General features: G+C 39.2%; 3 protein-coding genes and 1 pseudogene across 3 annotated transcripts; all 4 read left to right on the top strand.

The window, feature by feature from the left end:
* The first annotated feature begins 795 nt into the window (after positions 1 to 795).
* LOC107880264 (receptor kinase-like protein Xa21) lies at positions 796 to 4548 on the top strand. The gene is given in 4 exon segments (XM_089047090.1): positions 796 to 935; positions 1989 to 2138; positions 2140 to 3583; positions 3968 to 4548. Coding segments are annotated over 4 exon segments (1992 nt in total). The 5' UTR covers positions 796 to 929; the 3' UTR covers positions 4360 to 4548.
* A 1560-nt stretch (positions 4549 to 6108) lies between these two features.
* On the top strand, positions 6109 to 9414 carry LOC103320388 (uncharacterized). Its single transcript, XM_008222065.3, has 2 exons — positions 6109 to 8781; positions 8913 to 9414. Exons 1-2 carry the CDS (start codon positions 6123 to 6125, stop codon positions 9293 to 9295), a joined length of 3042 nt encoding a protein of 1013 aa, XP_008220287.2. The 5' UTR covers positions 6109 to 6122; the 3' UTR covers positions 9296 to 9414.
* Positions 9415 to 10107: 693 nt separating this feature from the next.
* Positions 10108 to 10713, top strand: LOC148919620 (putative LRR receptor-like serine/threonine-protein kinase At3g47570 pseudogene; annotated as a pseudogene).
* A 3470-nt stretch (positions 10714 to 14183) lies between these two features.
* On the top strand, positions 14184 to 17081 carry LOC103320456 (putative cyclin-A3-1). The gene is made up of 8 exons (XM_008222135.3): positions 14184 to 14732; positions 15011 to 15243; positions 15361 to 15436; positions 15544 to 15620; positions 15734 to 15767; positions 15863 to 16012; positions 16084 to 16218; positions 16314 to 17081. The coding sequence occupies exons 1-8, from the start codon at positions 14421 to 14423 to the stop codon at positions 16383 to 16385; spliced, it is 1089 nt and encodes a 362-aa protein (XP_008220357.2). The 5' UTR covers positions 14184 to 14420; the 3' UTR covers positions 16386 to 17081.
* The last annotated feature ends 300 nt before the right edge of the window (positions 17082 to 17381 follow it).

Here is a 17381-nt window from a genome sequence, read left to right as displayed (position 1 = left end):
TTAATAGTTCAATCAATATAAATTATCTTCAAGAATAAAATGTTTATTAAGCTTAATATATTTAGTACGGTCTCTCTAAATTTAAATTGACATGAAATTAACAAGTTCGGATTATGTTTTGTTTGACATAAACACGAATATGACATGAATATGAAACAAGAAAATAACATATCAAATTAGTGTCAAACTTCGTATGCTTGTCGATCAAATAAGAGGTTGCGAGTACATGCTCCTCTGCCTTTTGTACACCAATATATGCTTCACTCGTTTTTGGTACCCCTAATACTTGTTGATCAACTTCTGCCTTTTGTACACCAATATATGCTTCACTCGTTTTTGGTACCCCTAATACTTGTTGATCAACTTCGAGATCTATGGCACGAATCAAATCATGTGGAAGCCTAGCACATTATTATCAACAAATATATTCATATCATTGATGGGTGATTAGAAATGAAATCCAGGTCAGAATAGTAAACAAATCAGGAAATTGAAAGAATCCCACTAGACACCTGATCTGACCAATTCACTGAAAGCAAAATTTAAGTCCAATAATGGTCCGCAGCACTCCAAATTTGACGAGGACCATGCAATATATGTACCTGCAAAATTGAAGTTCAACAAGAAACCCCAAGAGATAGCTATGAATTCCCACTTCCATCTATTGCCTCATACGTTTGCCATAATATTTTGTGTTATTGTAAATATTTTTCCGACTGTAGACTCAGCCACTGCAAGCAATATTTCCACAGACAAGGAGGCCTTGATCTTATTCAAGTCGGGGGTCAATCTCCCGCCATCTTTCTGGGACCAAAACTCATCCCCCTGCTCCAACTGGACTGGTGTTGCATGCAACCAAATTGGGCAGACTCAGAGAGTTGTTTCTCTTAATCTTTCAGGCTTGGAACTTGCAGGGACCATAAACTCCCATGTTGGTAAGTTGACAAAACTTCAAGTCTTGAATTTAGCACGAAACAATCTCCATGGTCCAATCCCATCATCCATAAGCAACCTCTCTTCCACCCTCACACATTTAAATTTAGGCACAAATAGTCTCAGTGGTACAATACCCAGTGAATTGGGTTTCCTTTATAAACTCAAGGAACTTGATCTCTCCGTTAACCAACTCAATGGGACTGTTTCCCTGTCCATATACAACATCTCTTCTCTAGTTCTGTTCACTGTAGCTTCAAATCAACTGTGGGGTGAGATTCCAAGCAATGTTGGTCACACACTTCCAAATCTTTTACACTTCAGAAATTGTTTTAATCTTGTTTACACCATAATTAACCAAGCGTGATTGAACACCAAGGTAGACATGTCTTCCTCCCTGCCAAAGGAAGATGCTCTTCCGAAGGGACAACCACCTGCCGAAGCTCCGAACTGCCAAACCTAAAACACAGGAGACACATGTCATCATCACAGCAACTTGCACAAAGTCCCACATCGGAACTTTGTGCAAACCTCCTACCTTTACTTCCCTATAAATAGGAACAGTAACCAAGAAAAATGGGAACTTCTCTCTCTCACTATTACTGCTACTCTGCAATAATCATTCACCCTAGCTGACTCAGGCATCGGAGAGCCTTCGGCCGGCACCACACCGGTGTCCGAAGCTTAACGATTGCTTCTCCTATCTTATCTTTTGCAGGCTAGCCCTCTACCGAAGGCCCATGCCCTTCTCTTGCTAAAGACAACCCCCTCTCTCTAAGTTGACCCTCCCCAAAAAGGAGCATCAACAAATCTATTGACCGGAAATATTCCAGTGTCTTTGCACAATGTCTCCGGCATTCGATCAATTCGTATGTCCAACAACTTTCTTGAAGGAACGGTTCCACCAGGCCTGAGTAATTTGCCATTTCCTTGAAATGTACAACATTGGTTTCAATCGGATTGTAAGCTATGGTGATGATGGTCTCAGTTTCATTACTTCTTTGACAAATAGCACCCGTCTAAATTATCTTTCCATTGACGAAAATCGTCTGCAGGGTGTAATTCCGGAGTCCATTGGCAATCTCTCTAAGGTTCTCTCAAAGTTATACATGGGAGGCAACCGAATTTATGGTAACATACCATTATCAATTGGTCAACTCAGTGGTTTAGCTTTACTAAATGTAAGCTACAATTCAATTTCTGGTGAAAATTCCATCTGAAATAGGCCAGCTGAAAGAGCTGCAAATGCTTGGTTTAGCAAGAAACAAGATGTCTGGCCCAATACCGAACTCCCTAGGTAATCTCAGAAAGTTGAACCAGATTGATTTATCTGGAAATTACTTTGTTGGCCATGTACCCCCTACTTTTGCAAGCTTTGAGAGATTGCTTTCCATGGACATATCAAACAATTTGCTCAATGGAACCATTCCAAGAGAAATTCTAAACCTCTCTAGTTTGAGCACCATTCTGACTTTGTCTAACAACTTTCTAAGTGGATCTTTGCCTGAAATTGGGTTACTACAAAATGTTGTCACTGTAGACCTCTCTGACAATGCCTTATCTGGATCCATTCCCAGCTCATTTGAAAAATGTACAAGCTTGGAGGAGTTGTTCATGGCCAGAAATACACTCTCTGGTTCTCTTCCAAATGCCCTGGCAGAAATGAGAGGTCTTGAGATTCTAGACCTCTCCTCAAACCAGCTCTCTGGGTCCATTCCTGATGAACTTAAAGAGCTACGTGCCCTTAGCTACTTGAACCTCTCCTTTAATCACTTGGAAGGAGTAATTCCCAATGGCGGAGTATTTGTTAAAAATACCTCTAATGTCCATCTAGAAGGCAACCCAAAACTTTGCCGGCACTTACCATGTGGGAAGAGTGGCAATCAGAGGAGAAAAGTACTGGTCCTAGTACTCATCATTGCTGCTGCTTTGGTTACACTAGCAGTATGTACTGTGGTTGGTTGTTTGCTTTATGTTAAGAAACACAAAGGCTCCGGCTACGAAGCAACAAGTAGAGAAACTACTTCTTCTGACTTATTAAATGGGAAGCATCAAATGGCCACATATGAAGAGCTACGTGTGGCAACTGGTAATTTCAACCAGGAAAACTTGATTGGAAGTGGGGGCTTTGGGTTTGTGTATAAAGGGTATTTAAGAGAAGGAATTGAAGTCGCAGTGAAAGTGCTTGATGTACAAATTAAAGGCTCCTGGAAGAGCTTTTTGGCGGAGTGCGAGGCGCTGAGGAGTGTGAGGCACAGAAATCTTGTTAAGCTGATCACAACATGCTCTAGCTTGGACTTCAAGAACATGGAGTTTCTGGCTTTGGTTTATGAGTATCTGAGTAATGGGACCTTGGAAGACTGGATAAACGGCAAGAGAAAAAATGCAGATGGAGATGGATTGAACATTGTGGAGAGACTGAATGTGGCCATTGATGTTGCTTGTGGATTGGACTATTTGCATCATGATTGTGAAGTTCCAGTGGTGCACTGTGATTTAAAGCCCAGCAACATTCTCTTGGACACAGATATGACCGCAAAGATTGGAGATTTTGGACTAGCTAAGTTGCTGATGGAGAGAACAATGAGCACTCAACATTCCCCTAGCTCCACAAATTTCCTGAAGGGTTCTATTGGATACATACCCCCAGGTTAGTACTAATCGAACTGCCCTCTTTTGATTAAGTATTTTATACAGTTGATATAACTTTGGTGGTCATTACTTCAAATAATTCAGTTCTGAATTATTTCCACACTTGAAAAGTTATTTAGTTAGGTTCAATATTTCATGATCTTCCATCATACTAAGTTATCATTTTTTAAAAAATAAATAGTGTTTTGGGTCAAGTTCTAATTTACAGTACATGCTACATTATCGAAATTTGATGCATGGTGGCATTGATATCAATATTCGTAATATTAATTAAGTATTGTTTATGTATCAAGTATTGTAGATTGATAATCGGTAACAATTAATATCACCATGTAGTGGTTGGTTTTTAGTATGCTGACTTTGAGATTGAACTACAATGTAGAGTATGGGTTTGGACAAAAACCATCGACAGCAGGAGATGCATACAGTTTTGGTGTAATGCTGTTGGAGCTCTTTACTGGGAAAAGCCCAACCCATGAAAGATTCACAGGGGACCAAAACCTCATCAGATGGGTGCAGGCAAGTTTCCCTCACAACATGACCAAAGTGATAGACTCTCAGATGCCAGACCTCATGCACTATCAGCCCAATGAAGACCCAAGAACCATCCCAGAACTAGAACGTAATTGCTTGATCTCAATTCTGGAGGTTGGCCTCTCTTGCAGTTGTGCCTTGCCTGATGCCCGCATTAGCCTGAGGGAAGCCCTTTACAGACTGGAAACTGCTAGACAGACCCTTTTCAGTGTTGGTCACGTAGAGAGTGTTAGGCATTAACTTGAACAACGATTGCATGTTGTTGAATGTAGAAATTATAATAAGTTAACAGTTTGGATAGTGAAATTGGCTATAAAGCCTGAACTTTTGGGTTTTTAATTTTGATTATGGGTATAGTAGTTCTGTGAATTGTCTAAATTAGGGCTTATTAATGTTTTGTGAATGGGGGATCAGGTTGACCGTGAATAATGGGTTGTTGTCAAATAACATCGCAAGAACTCTTCCTAAAAATCTCAGTCACTTGACAAATCTTCAAGTGTTGAATATGGCATGAAACAATCTCCATGGTCCAACCCGGCTTTCTCTTCTATTGATTCTCTTGACTTGCGAGCTATATTTTTTAAATATTATATTTAAAGCGTATAGCCGTACGGCTGTACTATTTAAATATTCGAACATAAAGGGTACAGCCACGTACAATTTAAATTAAACAGTATAGCCGCACGCACGGCTATTCCATTTGAATATTTGAATATATTTATGTCAGCTATATCCCAAAAGCTTTCTTCCTTGCTGTGAAAATGTTGGCGTTGAACTCTCCGAGTATTAGGGTTTACAAAGAATGCATGTGAGATTTCAGATCACTCTCACTGCGTTGAGCAAGAAAATGGGTCTCAGCTCTCTCTCTCTCTCTCTCTCTCTCTCTATCTTGAGAAGGAGAAGACTGTGAGCAAGTCATCCCCTTTTTTGAGCTTATAAAAATAGCCCATAGAAAATGGGTCAACTTGACCTGACCTAACTATTGAGTCGTTGACCATGTCCAATAGCTAAGCTCATAAATAATTTTCGTGTAAGAAGACACTCATATTTAAACAGTGCGTTTTCAGAGATTCCTTTAGACAGATTAAGAATGACCATTTTCCCTTTTTTGTATTTGGAAAGTTAAAGTAATGGGAATGCGTGGGGATTAGGTGTAAATAAAAGGGTTACCACTTGTCTAACAGGAAAAAAAAGAAAAGAGAAAAGTTTAGCACTTAAATAAACTATACATTAAGGTTTGAATTTAAATTAGTAGTTGTAGACTTGTAGTAAAGAAGAAATCATTATAATTTTCTTTCAGTGATACTATTTGTAGCACCTATCTTTCCTCTCCGATTACAAGTCTCATTTTCTTTGATGTTGATTTGAGAGAAATTAGGTAAAGTTATTGAGATGAGTGAAAATAATATTTTAAGTTGAAAAGTCTTCCCCCAACATTAGTGCGCTTTGTTGCGCAACTTGTAGGTTTGTGCAAAGTTTATCTACACGGTTGAGTCTTGGGGAGGTAAACGAGTTTGAGGACTTTGACAAAGACGAATGACAAATATCTTTCCCTTAGAGACTTGTTTCGGTCATAGAAATGACCATTTCCCATTTCCCATTTCCCATTAGGCTGCACTAACTAATTCAAAGGGGAGGGGATGGAGTGGACACGGGTCAACAGATAATACGATACGAAGGAGAAAATGAACCCAACACACACAACCCACTTGAGACTTTTTTTTTCTTGTTTACCAAATTAATTAAACAAAAGCTGCTAGTGGAAACACAAAAGCTGACGTATTCCATTTCCAAGACTTGTAAAACAGAAATGACGTAGCATATATACAGTACCTGTATTTCTTGTATTCATATTTGTGAGCGTTGAGGCAAAATTCAAGTTCAACGTTGGACAACTAGAAATGACGTAGCATATATACAGTACCGACCAAGGATTCGGGCTTATAAATTTGTCTTATTCCATCAGAGCTTAAAAACAGAAAGAAAAAAGAAACCTAAGAGATATGGTTTCCCAATTCCATCTATTGCCTCAAACATTTGCCATTATATTCTCTCTTCTTGTATGCATATTTGTGAGCGTTGAGCCAGCCATACCAAAGCCAAGCATTGCCACGGACAAGGAGGCTTTGATCTCATTCAAGTCAGGGGTCAGTCTCCCCCCATCTTTTTGGGACCAAAATTCATCTCCATGCACCAACTGGACTGGAGTTGTTTGCAACAAACTTGGCAACAGAGTTGTTGCTCTTCATCTTTCCGGCTTGGGACTTACAGGCTCCATAAGCCCCCATATTGGTAACCTCTCCTTCCTCCGTTCCCTTCAACTTCAAAACAACAAATTAACAGGAAACATTCCCTCTCAAATTATCCACCTTTTCCGCTTGACATCTCTAAACTTGAGCTCCAACACCATACAAGGTCCCCTGCCATCAAACCTGACCCAATTGACTGCCCTCCAAACACTTGACTTGGCCTCAAATAACATCACAGGAACACTTCCTGAAAATCTCAACAGCTTGAAAAATCTTCAAGTTTTGAATTTGGCACGAAACAATCTCCATGGTCCAATCCCACCATCCATAAGCAACCTCTCTTCCACCCTCACACATTTGAACTTCGGCACAAATAGTCTCAGTGGTACGATACCGAGTGAATTGGGTTTCCTTTACAAACTCAAGGAACTTGATCTTGCAGGTAACCAACTCACTGGGACTGTTGCCCTGTCCATATACAACATCTCTTCTCTAGTTCTCTTCACCGTAGCTTCAAACCAACTGTGGGGTGAGATTCCAAGCAATATTGGTCACACACTTCCAAATCTTCTGTACTTCAGAAATTGTATCAATCAATTCACGGGAAAAATTCCAGTGTCTTTGCACAATATCTCCGGCATTCGATCAATTCGAATGTCCAACAACTTTCTTGAAGGAACGGTTCCACCAGGCCTAGGGAATTTGCCATTCCTTGAAATGTACAACATTGGTTTCAATCGGATTGTTAGCTACGGTGGTGATGGTCTCAGTTTCATCACTTCCTTAACAAACAGCACCCGTCTCCAATTCCTTGCCATTGATGGTAATCATTTAGAGGGTGTAATTCCAGAGTCTATTGGAAACCTCTCCAGGGTTATCCAAAAATTGTACATGGGAGGGAACCGCATTTTCGGTCACATACCCTCCTCAATTGGTCAACTCAGTAGCTTGACTTTGCTTAATGTAAGCTACAATTTGATCTCTGGCGAAATCCCACCTGAAATAGGCCAGCTGGAAGAATTGCAAGTGCTTAGTTTAGCTGCAAACAAAATGTCTGGTAATATTACAAACTCCTTAGGTAATCTCAGAAAGCTGAACAACATTGATTTATCCAGAAATTCCTTTGTTGGCCATATACCCCCTTCCTTTGCAAACTTTCAAAAGTTGCTTTCCATGGACTTATCCAACAATTTGCTCAATGGAAGCATTTCTACAGAAATATTTCAAAACCTCCCTAGTTTGAGCACCATTCTGAATTTGTCTAACAACTTTCTGAGTGGTCCTTTGCCTGAAGAAATTGGGCTCCTAGGAAGTGTGGTCACTATAGACCTCTCAGACAACCGCTTGTCTGGATTGATCCCCAACACAATTGGAAAGTGTACAAGCTTGGAAAGATTGTTGATGGCTAGAAATAAACTCTCTGGTCCTCTTCCTAATGTTCTTGGAGATATGAGAGGTCTTGAGATTCTAGACCTCTCCTCAAACCAGCTTTCTGGGTCCATTCCTGACAAACTTGAAGACCTACAGGTCCTGAGCTACTTGAACCTCTCCTTTAATCACTTGGAAGGAGTAATTCCTAAAGGTGGAATCTTTGTTAAAAATAGCTCTAGTGTCCATCTTGAAGGCAACCCAAAGCTTTGCCTGCATTCGTCATGTGTGAATCCTGGCGGTCATAGGAGAAAAGTACTGATCCGAGTTCTTATTTCGACTGTTTCGGCAACATTGGCAGTATGTGTCATAGTTGGTTGTTTGCTCTATGTCAGCAAAAGCAAAGCAAGAGTTACAGAAACTAATTCTGATTTGTTAATAAAAGGGCAGCATCAAATGGTCACATATGAAGAGCTACGTGACGCAACTGGGAATTTTAGCACGGAAAATTTGATTGGAAGCGGGAGCTTTGGGTCTGTATACAGAGGGTGCCTAAGAGATGGAATTGAAGTAGCAGTGAAGGTGCTTGATATAAAAAGGACAGGATCGTGGAAGAGTTTTTTGGCAGAGTGCGAGGCCTTGAGGAGCGTGAGGCATCGCAATCTTGTCAAACTGATCACATCATGCTCCATCTTGGACTTCAGGAACATGGATTTTTTGGCTTTGGTGTATGAGTATCTGAGTAATGGGAGCTTGGAAGATTGGATTAAGGGTAAGAGAAAGAATGCTAATGGAGATGGATTGAACATTGTGGAGAGACTGAATGTGGCCATTGATGTTGCTTGTGGATTGGATTATCTGCATCATGATTGTGAAGTTCCAGTGGCGCACTGTGATTTAAAGCCCAGCAACATTCTTTTGGACAGAGATATGATTGCAAAGATTGGAGATTTTGGGCTGGCCAAGTTGCTGATAGAAAGAACAAGCAATAACGTTCTCAGCTCCACAGATGTGCTAAAGGGTTCCATAGGATATATGCCACCAGGTCAGTATTAAGCAGCCCTTTTCTCATTTGAAGTATTTGGTTTACCTTATATGTCAAGTTAGCTATGTTTTATGATTGTTTATCTTTTTCTTCTAGTTTGTTTGGTTTATTAAGAATGAACTATGATGCAGAGTATGGTTTTGGACAAAAGCCATCGACGGCCGGAGATGCATACAGTTTCGGAGTAGTGTTGTTGGAGCTGTTTACTGGGAAAAGCCCAACCCATGAAAGTTTCACAGGAGACGAAAATATTATCAGATGGGTGCACTCAGCCTTCCCTCAAAACATTGCCCAAGTACTAGACTCTGAGCTGCTACACCTCATGCAGCATCCGCCCAATGAATTAGAACGTAATTGCCTGACTTCAATTATAGAGGTTGGGCTATCTTGCACCTATGCTTTGCCTGAGGAACGCATTAGCTTGAGGGATGCCCTCCACAAACTTGAAGCTGCTCGGCAGACCCTTTTCAAGCGTACTCATGTTGAGACTGAGAGTGCCAAGCATGAATTTTAACTACAAACTGGAAATTGCTTGCATGTTTATTTATTTATTTAGGTCAAAACTTGCATGTTTATTTATGTACTAATTAATAGTAGGTTATAATATATAATTGAGGCTCCCTCATTCGCTCATCTTAGCGATCAATAATCTTGTTCCTCAACCGTTATATATGACCCAAAACCAGTTGGGGAGGCCTATCCCATACCCTGCAGCCCATTCTCACAGCAAGCCCAATAGAGGAAGAAGCTGTCGCAAGGAAATGTCCTTCTCGAGAGGAATGAACTGCAACTGTACAAAAACATCAATTGACAGCTCCTTGCCTCCTTTACTAAACTGAACTGAAGGATATAGATAAGCTTAAATTCTGAATGGAAACCAGACATGAAGACCACACACTTGCATGCAAAAATGTCAGCGTGTCCACGAGGTGATGGCCCATGTGTAACATACACTTCAGCCATAATGTGATTATTTTTTTACCAACCATCGCTCTCTCTTCCAAATCGCTCCCTCTCCTCCTCCTTTCTTCAACAACCATAAAAAATAATAAAAAGAAAAAAAACATGCAAATCATCATCTTCCCTTCGTATCTCCCTCCTTCTCCTTCCCCTCCACCTTCCTCCTTCCACCTTCCACTCCCCCTCTGATCTCTCTCTCTTCCTAGCCATCTCTCACTCTCCAACTTTCTCCCATCTTGTCTGGAAGAATTCCCAACTATTTGGGGAGTTTCATTTTTTTATGCGAAATTTGAACCTATCATTTAATGATTTAGAAGGCGCAATATCAATGAGAGGAGTTTTCCAAAATACAAGTGCGCTTCTATCATGGGAAACAAAAGGCTATGTGGTGGTATACTTCTGCTAGGATTGCCGCAACGCCGATGCATCTCCAATCAATCTAAGCAAGAACCTAAGACAGAATTATTTCCATGGCGGAAAGTACTTACATCAATTGCTATTGGGGGAGTTATTGGACTTGGCTTACTCTTGTGCTTTGTGCTTCTTTATTTATCAAAAAAAGCATTGCTCTTTGTGCTTCTTTATCCATCAAGAAAAGCAAGAGTGAAGCCAACTTCAGGATCAGCATGGGGGGTTTCACTCTTGAAAGTGTCATATGCAGATCTCCTCAAAGCAACTAATGGTTTGTCTTCTCCGAATTTGATTGGTGCTGGTAGTTTTGGTTCTGTGTACAGGGGAATTCTCAATGAGGAAGAAAGAATTGTTGCAGCCAAAGTACTCAATGTTCAGAGTTCAAGAGAAAGCTTTATAGCTGAATGTGAAGCCTTGAAAAACATTAGGCACCGAAATCTTGTCAAACTATTGACCGCGTGTGCAAGTATAGATTTTCAAGGAAACGATTTCAAAACTTTGGTTCATGAATTCATGATCAATGGTAGTCTAGAAGAGTGGGTGCACATTTCAGCTGGCTGAGTAGCTGGGACATTTGAATCCCAAATCCAAAATGGCAGCCTACAAGTGCATACAATTTAAAAACCCAAAATTGCCCCATACAACTTTGACTCCCAAACAATCGCGCCCCACCCCAAGATCTGCTCGGGTACCCCAGAAAATCAGATCTTGCCCCCACCCTGTCTCTGTCGACTTCTTCATTTTTGGCAAATTTTAATTTGGGGATTTTGGGGGCAAGCTCAGTCCACTGTCGTGCTAGTGATTGAAGGTGCCGGGTGGGGTTGGGTTTGTGGAAGGGGATGGTGGAGTGGTGGCGACTGTAGATGGGTGTGGGTTTGGGTTTGGGGTGCATGGATGAAAGGATAGGAGGAAGGTTTTTGAGTTTTTCTTTTAATTTTAATTTTAATTTTTAGTTATTAAAATATTTAATTATTTTTTAATCTATGTGGAGGCCTCCATTTGTCATATCATCCACTCAATTGGTGAATAATGAACCATAAGTCCAAAATTACACAAACACCCATATCACGTCATCAGTTTTAATAGAGTTTTGGATGAAGTTGACAGCATGGGGCAAAGTGGATCACCAAACCACGGTCAAGAGGAATAAATGGGCCACTTTAAGTTTGGGAGGGTAAAGTGAGATTTGACTATAGTTTCAAGGGCCATTGGTGTAAATAAGCCTCAAATATATGTTTCACTTGTTTTTGGTACCCTCAGCCAAAAGCAAACTTGGAATTTCAAAGCACACTTATTAGTGCCAAACAAACACCGATTAGAGCACTTCCACCCATTTGCCATGGTGAAGAGCAAAGGTAAGGCAAGGCAAGGGCTATTACTATTCACATGAATAATGATAATCCTTGCAAAAGGCTTGTTGTGTTTCCATCCATTGCTATAATAACCCAAGGGCAACCACTATTCACAAAAGATATGAGGAGAGAAATTTGTATAGAGCTTTGGTATGGAAAGAAAAGAATATGACTAAATATTTATTTAAAACAAATTCTGAAATTTTTTGTTTTTGTTTTTTTTGTGTGCTGAAGTCATCGCTGATGTCAGCAAGCACAGTCTGTTCTTGGCTTTAGGCTGGGCAGTTTGCTAGGACCCATGCTACCCGGGCAGCTTAGGGCTGGAACCCCGAAATGGGGCTTAGGCCCCCTCCTGCCTTGGCAAGGACTCACTAGTGGAATTGCTCTTACAAACAACAAGCTACACATTTAGAGGCCCATCCCCCAGCTTCCCATTTTTCCCGAGTGTAGACTCAGCCATTGCAAGCATTAAAAAAATAAACTCAATTTATTAATAACTCAATAAAAATAAATGAAATACAATTTTCCTCAAGAATAAAATGTTTGTTATGCTTAATATATTTAGTTTGATATGTATATTGTGTATATGATCATATGACATGACAATGACAAAACTTGATAACTGATGGTACCCAAAAAAAAAAAAAAAACTCTAGTCAGATGATGTTCTTATCTACCTCATTTAGTTTTCTTCTCATGACTTATATTTTGGTTCATACATGTAATTATATTTTGAGGTATATATGTGAGTGAGAGATAAAGATTCATCCTATTTCTCTATCATATTGGTTACCTTCTCATACATGTATCTTGCTAGGTTTCCCAAAATAACAAAATATAAAAGGAAAAGGTGCAAGAGCTATTATTATTTTTAAATTTAATTAATTAATTAGTTACTTATTTTTGTAAAAGCTAGTTTAGGAATAAATTAAAGGAATGGGGAGAGTGAAGCTTCAAATTAAGAGGGATTGAGAATACGACTAATATAGACAAGTCATTTTCTCGAGGCTTGTCAAGAAAGCCTATGAACTCTCTGTTCTTTGTGATGTTGATGTAGCTCTTATCATGTTTTCTCCATACGAGAGACTCAATCTTTTCTATGACCGTAAAAGATGATCATCTGGCTGCTTCTATATACATGATTAATCTTTTATAAGCTGCTCAAGTATTGTAGGTTGATAATCGGTAGCAATTAATTACTATGGTTGGTTTTAGTTTGCTGATTTTGAGATTGAACTACAATGTAGAGTATGGTTTTGGACAAAAACCGACAGCAGGAGATGCATACAGTTTTGATGTAATGTTGTTGGAACACTTTAATTGATTGATTTCAATTGTTGACCTGAGGTTGGGCTCTCTTGCATTACTCTGAGGGAAGCGCTGCTAGACCTACACTTTTTTCAATTTTGGCCACGTTGAGAGTGTTAAGCTTTACTATGAACAACAATTGCATGTTAATGTATAAATTATAATAAATTAACAGCTTATCGTAATAATAAACGTAATTAATATACCCCATGTAACGGGGACGAACTCAGGATATGAAAATAGGGAAGTTTATCTTACATACAAACTTAGAATTTTTGACAGTAATCACTAAAGTATGAATTTTAAAGTCAATTAACAATTACATGATAAACTTCTTCATGAAAGGAAAATAATTGAAAGCATTTATTATCCATTACAAAAGAAGAAGAAGAAAAAAAAAACATTTTAATCCATCCAAACCAACTTGAAAAATAACAATGAGAAGAAGTAGCCAAAATTTATAAGGAAAAAAAAATGAATTGACATTTTTATGTGCACTAGAAAAGGTTAAAAAAGAGAGATTTTCTGTAGGTGGGATCATTAGGATGGGGTGTGTGAAGGTGTGCTTTGGTGAGTTGAGTATTAATATTGGACTATAAAATATCAAGTCGCCTAGGCTATAGCCCATGTTAACATGGACGTAAGACCGTCTCTGCCATGTAATAAGCGAAATAAATCTATGTTATTTCTTGGTTAATATGGTGATTTTGGTAGATGCACAACTTGTCTTTAAAATGTTTCCTTCTTATCACATGAATTACAATATTTCCTTCTTATCACTTATTTACCGATTAATTTCTAAAAATTATAACTCAAATTAGTATCATACGAAATCATTTCATAAATAACACCATTGAAATTATATTTATGGGATGAAGCATAATTGTTATTGCCCATAATTGTTTTGTGCTTTGGGTTGACTTGATTTTGATGTTTTGGGGTTAAACTTAAAATTTGACGGTCCAAATTGAAATCAAAATATCACTTTCCAAAGAAAGCCGAAGCCAAAACTATCCCGCCCAAGTACCAAACCAAAACACCTAAAAAGGGACCCGCCTAGTACCAAATCTTTATACCCTACGAAAGTTTCGAACTTTTTAACCCAAACATTTTTCAGACCAAAAAAATAAACAGTTTAGATTTACTAAGCGCGCAATTTTAACTTCAAAAAAAAAATAAAACGACCCAAAATTTTCAAATTTGGTTCATCGAAAATAAAAGTCACGTGGAAACCCGGCCCCACACAGAGTAATTCCCAAAATTTCAATTTTGTCCAGGGGAACGACAAAACGCTCCAAAAATAATAGAAAACAAAATAAAACGCTCCAAAATCCAAAATCTCCAAATTTTAGTTGCAACTAAAAAATTCACGTCAAATCAAACAGCGCCAAAAGCACAAATTTTCGAAGCAGAGTTGAGCATGGCGCTCTATTTTCTCTCTCAAAACTTCAAAACCCATCCTCTCTTTCATTCTCACTACATATTGCTATCACCGCTCAGAGTCTTACACCTCAAACTCTGCGCTTTGCTTTCCCTCTTCTATCTCTCTCACAGTCCAACCCGAGCCACGATAGCAAGTAAAGACCAAAGCTCGACCAGTGCAGAGCAATGGCTTCTACCACCGTGGCCGAGCAACTGAACTGTAATCGCATCACCACTCGTGCTGCGGCGAAGCGGAGGGCGATGGCCGCCTTGGTTGAGGAGCACCAGCTGGCTACCAAGAAGCGCGCGGTGCTTGGAGATGTTACGAATTTGGTCAAAGTCGTCGTTTCGGACAACCATAAATCTTATGGTCAGTTGCAGAAACCGAATTGTGCAATCAAGGAGGAGAAGAAGGCCGTAGCAACACGTGACATTGAGGATCCGCAACTGTGTGGACCTTATGCTTCGGACATTTATGCCTATCTTCGTAGGATGGAGGTACAAAGATCCCATCTTTGTTTCTTCAGATTTTGATTTCTTCATTTGATAATCAGAACGGTTTTGGACTTTTCAACTTAAAACTGATATTGGGAAAAAGGTTTTTGGTTTCAATTTTGATGGTGAAATTGGCTATAAAGTATTAAGATCCAATTGGTAGGATTTTGGGTTTAATTTTGATTCTGGGTATGGTAGTTTTGTGAATTCTCTAAATTAAGGTTTAATGTTTTGTCAATTGGGGATTAGGCTCACCGTGAATAATGGGTTGGTTTCTTTAGGTGGAACCAAAGAGAAGGCCGTTGCCTGATTACATGGAGAAGGTTCAGAAAGATGCTAATGCTAATATGAGAGCGGTCCTTGTGGATTGGCTGGTGGAGGTTGCAGAGGAATATAGGCTCCTTCCAGACACTCTTCATCTCTCCGTTTCTTATATCGATAAGTATCTATCGATCAATGTGGTCAATAAGCAGAAGCTTCAGCTACTGGGAGTTGCTTCAATGTTCATTGCATCGTAAGCTCACAAATCTTTGAATCTGTCGTCTGATTGGTACAACTGTTTTTCTTCTTCTGATGATGTGAAGTTACTATAAGTATTATTCTTACATTTTCATGATTTCTTAATTTATAGGAAATATGAAGAGATTACTCCTCCAAATGTGGATGAGCTCTGTGACATAACAGAAAATACGTATACAAAAGAAGAGGTATTTGACGTTTTACTTGGGGTTTTATCCCTGAAAATGATCTATTTATACCTCAGATAGATGCATTTGCTTTATACTAAGAGTAAATTTTTCGGTGGGTTGTAAAGGTGATCAAGATGGAGGCCGACATTCTCAAGTCCCTGAAATTTGAAATGGGCAATCCTACTACTCGGACATTCTTAAGGTAAGGATGGTGCTGACAATGAAAATACTCTGTTTTGATTGGGTAATGTAATTACTTGCCAAGCTTAAATGACTTATGACTGATTGTTTTTGTTCCTTTGAATTGTTTTGCAGAAAATTCACTGATATTGCTCAAGAGAATTACAAAGTAAGCTTCCCCCTTGCCCTCTCACACACACATGTGGGCTTACCAAGTTTATAGTCTCTCATACTGACTGCTTTATTGTTTTGTGTGGTTTACAGACTCCCAATTTGCAGTTAGAGTTCTTGGTTTGCTACCTTGCTGAGCTGAGTTTATTGGATTACAAACTTGTGAAATTCCTGCCTTCTTTGGTAGCTGCATCAGTTGTTTTTCTGGCACGATTTATGACTAGAACAAAAATACATCCTTGGGTAAGGGTTTGATAAATTACTTGTGCTGATTTCAATGTCTGAAAGCAATTACTAAGTCGTATCCATTTCAGTGTCCAGCCCTGCAACAGTATACTGGATATAAAGCAGCTGATTTGAAAGAATGTGTTCTTGCCATACATGACATGTGCTTGGGTAGAAGAGCACGAAATTTGAATGTTATTCAAGAGAAATACAAACAACTTAAGGTATTGTTTATCAGAAGTAGGTTTGACCTTTTCTTTTTTTCCAAATTTTAGAAATGCAAAACATGGTTCTAATGGAGTCTTTTTCTTTAACGCAGTTCAAATGTGTGGCACACACTCCTTGCCCTCAAGATATACCAGCTTCTTTATTTGAAGATCTGAAAACATGAACGTACAATCCTTGTGGCAAGGGCTTGTCCAATGTGATAGTAAGGTCTGGATATAAGTTTTATTGGGTGTGCTTGATTGATTGGAGGGTTAACGGCGAGGGCTGATGATGTTTGCCAATTGCTATTGGGTGAGGATGGGGCATCATTCTGCTTTGCGCCAGATTACAACTTGATTGACCTTTGTGTTGGATTTCTGGGAAGCAGCTGGTTCTATATTATCATTCAGCAAATACACTTCAGCTAGCGCAGATCAAACTGAGTAAGCTGTGATGCAGGGTATGGTCTGGTGGTGAACCAAATGAGCTGACCCAAAGGGTCGCACTTAAGCAGACTGATGCTGTAAACTTTCCACCCGATGTGGTGCAAGTGCAACGATGGGTGCATGGCATCTAATCGTAGTGTGCCGACAAAGAAAATATACATGATTGCTTGATCACCTTAACAGCTGGTTTGCATTTGTTTAGCCACAGACGTAACAAATGACGCACGAGAAGAGTGTTGCTGTTGTCAAACTGAAACAGCCAGGACAGCGGCTATAATTTACTTTTGTGGTTAGGTTAACTAGGAGTTTACTGTTAGTTTTATTTAAGTTAAATACTTGTTACATCAGTTACATTAGCTGAGGGCTAATCTTGTAGCCTATATATACTGTAACACTGTCATGTTAATAATTAATGAGAATGTTTACTTTCAGAACTCTCTGATTTTCCACAATCAGGCCTCTCATTGACAAAGCTAATTATCTCCCCACCCCAGGTTGCATATGTTTTACAGGCAGTGTCCTGATGGAAATTTGCAAGTTTTGTTACCTTTATATCCTTGCTGGTTAAGTTTGGACTGTGCAGTGAAATTGCTGGTCAAGTTTTGTTACCTTCACATCAATTTGGAATGATGTGAAATACTAATACAAGGTATGGGGGAGGAACGTAAGTTAATTCAACTAGAAACAAGATTAAGAATAGGAAACTAATGCCATCTTTGATTTCTCGATCTATC

This window comes from Prunus mume, linkage group LG2, assembly GCF_029339155.1.
Source record: "Prunus mume cultivar Tortuosa linkage group LG2, ASM2933915v1, whole genome shotgun sequence".
Lineage (NCBI taxonomy): Eukaryota > Viridiplantae > Streptophyta > Magnoliopsida > Rosales > Rosaceae > Prunus > Prunus mume.
Note: the sequence above shows the minus strand (reverse complement) of the source record. Positions and strands in the feature narration are given on the sequence as shown.

Excerpts from the sequence above, each read along its gene's own strand:
- LOC103320388 (XM_008222065.3), top strand. The coding sequence starts at position 6,123 with ATGGTTTCCCAATTCCATCTATTGCCTCAAACATTTGCCATTATATTC. Across the intron at positions 8,782-8,912 it reads CATAGGATATATGCCACCAG|AGTATGGTTTTGGACAAAAG; the intron begins GTCAGTATTAAG and ends ACTATGATGCAG.
- LOC103320456 (XM_008222135.3), top strand. The coding sequence starts at position 14,421 with ATGGCTTCTACCACCGTGGCCGAGCAACTGAACTGTAATCGCATCACC. Across the intron at positions 15,244-15,360 it reads GCTTCAATGTTCATTGCATC|GAAATATGAAGAGATTACTC; the intron begins GTAAGCTCACAA and ends CTTAATTTATAG. Across the intron at positions 15,437-15,543 it reads ATACGTATACAAAAGAAGAG|GTGATCAAGATGGAGGCCGA; the intron begins GTATTTGACGTT and ends TGGGTTGTAAAG.